Consider the following 7,342-nt stretch of genomic DNA (forward strand, 5'->3'; position numbering starts at 1 on the left):
TGTTTTTTCCAGATCCTAGCTGCATCATCTCCAAGTTTATCTCTGTCTTGAAATCAATTATTTGGATTTTCTCGCAATGTACTCTTTATGACCTGTAGTTTTATTCATAATGAGAAACATGAAGAACTTACCATCGAGGTGTCCCAACACTGAGTGACATTTTACAAGATTCTTTGTTATTTAAGTTTCAATGATAGAATTTATTTTTGTTGCTCAGGGAATCTAAGCATGTTGAGAGCAACCTAAACTTTGTAGTGGATTCCTCTTGACCACCCTTTCCTGCATGCGACTTTAGGAAGAGAATATTTTTCTTTCGTCCTCCTTGGTGTGTATATATATATATATATATGTATGTATATGTATATATAAACTTCAATCTCCTGCTTGTTGTGACTTTTAAATTGTTGGTTTAATCTTAAGATGTTCAATGACTTCAAATTATCTCTCAGATTTCACATCTACGTCATATTGGCCTTTCCAACTCTTTTTTTATCATTGACTTGAGCAATTATCGCCTCAAGCAGCATCTTCTCTATGTGATGCATGCTTGCTATTTGAAAAGGTTGAATAGAAAGTAAGTAATAATAATTTAATTGTTTATATATCTAATATAAAATCTCTTCATAATTATTTCACACAAAACTTCAAAAATAATAGTTTCTTTATAGATTACCATGATGGAACTACATGCTTATTGGTATGAACTTTATCTTCTAAAACATCATGCCACCAATCTTCAATATCATAAATATATTTGCTTCTCGACGATCCTTCCTTCTTATCTTTTTCAATAAAAAATAACTTTTAACTTTAATAATCATTTAATAGATTTTTAAAAAAAATCATCATCAAAGAAATGATTTTCATTGAGATTAAGGGCATGTCTACAAAAAGATGATTGCGAGTCAAGTCTTCAGTACTTTACAATTCCATATAAGCATGATGCTGGTATGAGTTTATAGGAATAGGTCAACCTTATTTGCATCTCCATCTGGCAATCAACCCAACCCATCAAATCCTTATGATATGGTTCTATGTGCTGCTTCTTGAACCTTTATGGTGCTCTAGATGACCTTCGCTTTTTTTATTGCAAGGTACAATAATATTGCTAATGTCTTTATCTATCGAATAGGCTAATCCATGTTGATATCAATTGACGTGTTGTTTAGTAAAAGAAACTAGGGTTTTTGAAGCCCTAAGATCTTCACAACCTTAGACTATAGAGAAATGAATTCTGAATTTAAAAGTTTTGAATTAATTTTTTGAATAATCAATCTTGAACTCAATAATCTATTTTGAAAATTAACTACAAACTGTTTAAATTGTGACTAAATTGACATAAACTAATTAAAACTAAATCAAATTAAATTTTTGAAACCTAACCAGAAAATGAAACCACAAGGCCTAATCTATGCATGCTTTCGATATCAGATGATGCTAGTAGGCCGTGTGATCATGTAAAAGATCATGTGATTTGTCTTTTACAATAATAAAAACTTCGTAAACGTACTAAAGTCTCCTATATCACGTAATAAAATATACTATAGGTAAGAGTTTTGGACATGTTGATATGAACTTTATTGTGTGTTGCCTTGGTTTCACATCAATATTCATATCCAATATCCCAGATAAATCACTAGTTTTTTAAAGTAAAATCAAGTAACTAAAAGCGAAGGAAGTGTATATATATGGTTCAAAATCCATTGATATAACGAGTATGAAATGGAAACTTGTGAGTTTTTTGCAAACAAATATTAACTATACCAATTAATTACAAATGGAATGACTTGATGTTTAAGTTATATATTTGATGATCATCGAGTGCCTTCAAACCATCTTCCCTGCTCTGGTTAAGGAAAGAGAGAATCACAGTGCTGTCTAAATCTACCTGTGGGTTAATTCACTGAAACGAAGCTTATCCAGGAGGTCTAGGCAGCCCATAAGATGAGAAGGCAGTATTTTCTATTCGTTGGGAGCTAACAGGTTTCTTAGGGATCGAGATGTCCCCACGCATTCAAGATTTCACAACAAGCTGTGACAGGATCATCGTCATGCGTTGACCATTCTTTCCTACACCTAGAATTTGCAGCTGTGATAAGATCATCGATCGTCATGTGTTGACCATTCTTTCCTACACCTAGAATTTTGAAAATTCAATTTATCTGTCGCAGTACAGAACCCATATTAGGGTTCAGGATTTCTCTAAAATAACTTCAAGTCATTAGTTTTTTAATAAACCCGTTGAATTTCAGACTACATGAGATGAAGGGTAACTCCCCGTTTATACGATGATTAAATAAACTGTGATTATTGAAAATCAGGAGTAAAACTCTGTCATTTTCTCGTAAAATAATTACCCCTGTGTATCCTTGGAAATTATTTTATTCCAAGAGATCTATGAAAGCGAAATTATCCCTTTTGTGGAAGGGTCTTGAATTACATTTAAATGATAAAGGAAAAGGATGTAAAGATTAGATAAATCAAGTAAATCTTTGTTTTCTTATATTATGTATAATTTGAATTAATTTGAAAAACAATTTGACTAAGAAAAAAAATCTTTATTTTAAAAGTATTTTAAAAAAATTTAAAATTTTTTATTTATTTTATTTATTTTAAATTAATACATTTTTAGTGTTTTTAAATTTTTGATGTGTTAATATAAAAAAATTATTTAAAAATTAACTATAATTACACTATTCGACAAGCTTTTAATAATATAAAAGTATTCTCTCATTAATTTAGCATGAAGTCACCAAAGATAATAATAAATCTTCAACTTTCAACTGTTTTTTTTGGAAATAATGGTGTTTTGAATTAATAAGTTATTAAACCTGCTCTAGTATAATTAATTAAGTAAATTGTATTGGATTTTGATGGGTTACCTGATAATATACATTAATTCATCAAATTAATTAAATTATATTAAAATTTAGTTTAAAATCTAACTTGGAACAAAAATATCAAGTCAATGAGTAACTGAATTAATTTATTAATCTTATCCATGTTTAATAACACGCTAATTAAAATTGCTAATTAATTATGTATTTGAGCAGATGTGGTAGACTGGTACGAGGGTGCCGGAGCTCGAGAATGCTCTACCTTATTATAAAGAAAACAAAATGATGACCACAAATTAATATTTATAATTAAAATATCCCTTTATAACTAAAAAATCAAATTGATAATTGACTCGTAATTCATACCAAAATCCTCATAATCTTGATGCACACACTAATACTAATTATAGTAAGTTGCATGATTATTCATACATTTCCCATTGATGATTCACATCTATACCATTCATACCTAACTCATGAGAACATATATTTCTTCCTTTCCAAGGAGGTTGAAGATTTGAACACCCAACACCATCTTCGTCATCTTTATGTAATTTTTGTGGTTATATTTTTTTTAAAATTAAATTTTAGTAGTAATTTTTAAAAAATAAATTTAATAAAATATTTATTTAATTAAAACTAATAAGAAATGAATTTTTACATGTAAAATAAATAATGAATGGAAAGAAAGTTGCTTTGAATTTTACAAAACCAAGATTTAAAATACATTTTGTATAAGGTCGAATATAAAAAAAAAATTATTCAATTAACCAAATAATTTTTTTTACTTAAATAAAATTGAAATTGAAGGTTATAAAATTAAAAATATAAATAATATTTTAAAAAACATTTATAATATATACCATATTTTCAAACAATCACTTGAGTAGTGGCCTCTATTCCTCGTTTTGCAGTGTGCAGATGGCAGCAGGAGGAGGAGCCCAGAGGACATTCCTGCCGCTCACTTTTTGTTAATCATAATAACAGTAGGAGCAGAAAGAGAAAACAGCTAGCGCTTTTGTTTTCTTGCTCCATTGAACACCTGCCTGCGTTTAATTCCTAGCTCCTAACCTTAAAAAAAATATATTAAGAATTTTTATTTTTATTTTTATTTTTTAATATCCTGTGCTGCATTTAATTCCTAGCTACTAACCAAAGATTAAAAATATGAGTGATGCAGGGAGAGTTACATTTTTTTACCAGACAAAATATCTTGGGTGATATGTCATGAATGTCATAGATTATTTTTTTAAGTATTTTTTATTTAAAAATATATTAAAATATTTTATTTTTTAATATTAATATATTAAAATGATTTAGAAATACTAGAAAAACAATTTAAAACTTTTTTTAAAAAAAAAACTAGAATATTTAAGCAATTACAGAGAAATGGTTAAAACGAGAAAAGAAAGGGGAAAAAACCGGGTACCGAGCAATCCAAACAAAAACAAAAACGACAGGCGTGTGGGAAAACAGAGAGCGCCGCAGGCCAAGTCAGAGTGGGAGGGAGAGAGGCATCGCCAAGCGGAAACCAGAGTAGGAAGAGCGGTTCCGTTTATATTTACAAAACTACTTCTCCTCTCCAAGTAATTTAATTCAAACCCCAATGAGATATACCACCCCTGCTTTATCTCTCTTTTAACTCCCTGTCTTCTCCTCCATATATATTTTTCTCTTGCTTGCCCACTAAGTCATTTTTTCAACCCTCTCGTTGCTTCTTCTTTCCAGCTCTGCTTATATTCTTCGGATACAAGATCGGTTACTAAATATATTAGTTTCCATTCATGGCATATGACTCGATTTCCTTGGCTTCTTGTATGTATCATCCCTCCTCCGCTATGCAACTGATCGTTCATTTCCTCCTCCAATTCTCCCTTTCCACCATGTCCCAGTTTTCTATTCTTATCTAGACTTGCTGTCAGATACGTACGTTTGTTCTCTAGTTTCAGCAATATTTCAAGAAGAAAAATCTCTGGTTCTCGACAGCTTTTTTTTTTTTGGGGGGGGCCATCTCTTCTTCTTAAACCGACTTGAGCAGTTATGGAGTATACACCGATTCAAGTCAGAAATACTGATGGAATCACACACGGGTTTACTTCCGACAACACACCCAAGAACTCTTCCCAAAAGCCTACTACTACGAATTACGCAAGCAGACATTCACATGATCAAGAATCAGTTATTTCTGATAGCGAGAGTTCAAGTTCTGGTGCCAGTTCTGGGCAACTCCCATCATTCAATGATGGGTTGGTTCGACTTTTTGAAGGAGATAGAGTTCATGATCTCATTAAGCGAAGATTCGTTTCGGGTTTGGGTTTGCTTGGCAAGCAAGCAACAGTTGTTGCCATTCATAGGAACTCTTATTCTGGTGTTTTGGAGCAAGCTAGAATGCAGTCCTTTCAGATTTTTGTGAAAGCGATGGAGAACAAGTGTGGCGGCGATGCGAATGTTAAGTTTGGTTGGTACGGTGGTACAAGAGATGAGATATGTGAGATTGTGAAGCATGGTTTTAGTGCCCGAATGATAGACAACAGTAATGGACTCTATGGTTGTGGCATTTATCTTTCTCCGGATGATTCTCCTGTTGAATGGTAAGCAAAAGATTTCTCTCCTTTGATTTCGTCTGTTTTTTATCTGCTTAATTTGATGTTAAACAACGAGACGTGAGCAGCGACCTAAAGGATTTTTCTGCATATATTTTAGTTAATTTGACTATTATAGGCCTCTTCTTGTCCTGTTTCTTACAGTGTGAAGAAATTGAGTGTTGAGAAAGATGGTCTGCGGCATTTGTTGCTTTGCCGTCTAATTCTGGGGAAGTCAGAGGTTGTGCATCCGGGTTCTGATCAGTGTCACCCGAGTTCTGAGGAGTTTGATTCAGGAATGGACAATCTGTCATCTCCTAAGAAGTATATTTTATGGAGTACCCACATGAACACTCATATTTTGCCAGAGTTTGTGATAAGTTTCAGGGCTCCTTCTCGCTTGAAAGGTAGGTCATCCACAATATTAGTGTTTGATGATGTTTTGAGATTGGGAATTGTTTCTTGATAATTTCTCATTGTAATACTATTGTTTTGATGGTGCAGGGTACTTTAGAATTCCAGAATCCTTGAGGAGGCCAAATTCACCTTGGATGCCATTTCCTGCTCTTATTTCCACACTCTCAAAGTTCTTGCCTCCTACTACTACCAAGTTGATTATCAAGTATCATAGAGATCACAGAGTAAGTAATTGAATTGGATTTATTGTAGGAACAAGCATTCGAAAGGTGTTCGATTTCTAGTGTAGTATGATCTCACAATGTTGAACTTTTGGTCCAGGAAAAGAAGATTTCTAGACAACAACTAATACAGCAAGTGAGAAAGACTGTAGGGGACAAGCTACTGATTTCAGTCATCAAGTCATTTAGAACCGAGGTATGGAACCTCCTCTAATGAAATAGTTTCCCTCGTCTTTCTCAGTATGCTAAATGAAAATTTGTGATCCATCCTGTGAAGAGTGAACCGTATTTGGATAACAGAACATGCCTTCACTGATGTTTATTATGATGATGTATTTTGCATCTAGACAAACCTGCATACACTTGTGTTGTACTGTTATGTCTAAGGAAAGAAGCCATTATATACATTCCTGAACTTGAATGCTGAGAGTAACCAGTTGGAAAATGTTCTGTGCCTTCTTGCGCGGTCCTGCATAGAGGATCTATCTTCCTTTTCTAGGAATCCCATTGTTAGATCTATACGATTTCCATAGCAAATATGCATCAAGGGAAGTGATGGTGCTCTATAACAAGAAAAGATGAATTATTGGAATAAAACTCACGAATATGATCGCGGAATGTTTTTCTGTTAAAGAAAATGCTATGCTTTGTTTCCTTTATTCCAGAACATCTTCTTAACGGCTTGCAATGGCAGCAGTCATTTTCTACTACATGATTTTATTCATCAAATTAATTTTGCTTCTGTTTTCTTAGTAAAACATCACTGAATAGGTTCATAATGATCATGCTAGCATCTATATCTTAATTACTCGAATTTGCATATAGATAAAACCCACCTCTCGCACCCCCAGTTTGGCTCTTTCATTTCATTTCTTTTTCAATACACAGTCATTAAGGATGTGTTTATTTTCTGGAAATCAGTTTCAGCAAATCACATTTTAAATTTTTTTATATTTATTTATTATTAAAAAAATTAATCAATGAAAAATAATTTTTTATTAAAGAAAAATTTAGTTTGATTTTCAAGAAAATATTTTCCTTTTATTTTGAAGAAAAAACACTTTCTACAAGTTATGAAAAATTTAGAACTATCATATTATTTACTGATTATGTTAAATTTGGTCTTCAAGCTTTTGATTGTCATATATTTTGTTTGAATCTTTTTTTTTTTAATTTCATTCCTTAAAATTTGATTTTAATATTAACTTTGATTCTTATTTTTATTTATTTTTCGCTTATTATTTTTTTAATTGAAATTTTTTATCTATCAAATTTAATCCTCATT

General features: G+C 31.8%; 1 protein-coding gene across 1 annotated transcript in view; it reads left to right on the plus strand.

Moving 5' to 3' along the window:
* The first annotated feature begins 4,419 nt into the window (after positions 1-4,419).
* LOC105108780 (probable inactive poly [ADP-ribose] polymerase SRO5) overlaps positions 4,420-7,342 on the plus strand; it is a 3,924-nt gene continuing 1,001 nt past the window's right edge. The window contains exons 1-4 of the mRNA XM_011003231.1: positions 4,420-5,428; positions 5,585-5,826; positions 5,924-6,060; positions 6,158-6,253. Of these exons, the coding sequence (XP_011001533.1) occupies positions 4,878-5,428; positions 5,585-5,826; positions 5,924-6,060; positions 6,158-6,253 (1,026 nt within the window). The 5' untranslated portion in view covers positions 4,420-4,877. The remainder of the gene's footprint in view (positions 5,429-5,584; positions 5,827-5,923; positions 6,061-6,157; positions 6,254-7,342) is intronic.

Source organism: Populus euphratica, unplaced genomic scaffold, assembly GCF_000495115.2.
Source record: "Populus euphratica unplaced genomic scaffold, PopEup_1.0 scaffold198.1, whole genome shotgun sequence".
Classification (NCBI taxonomy): Eukaryota; Viridiplantae; Streptophyta; class Magnoliopsida; order Malpighiales; family Salicaceae; genus Populus; species Populus euphratica.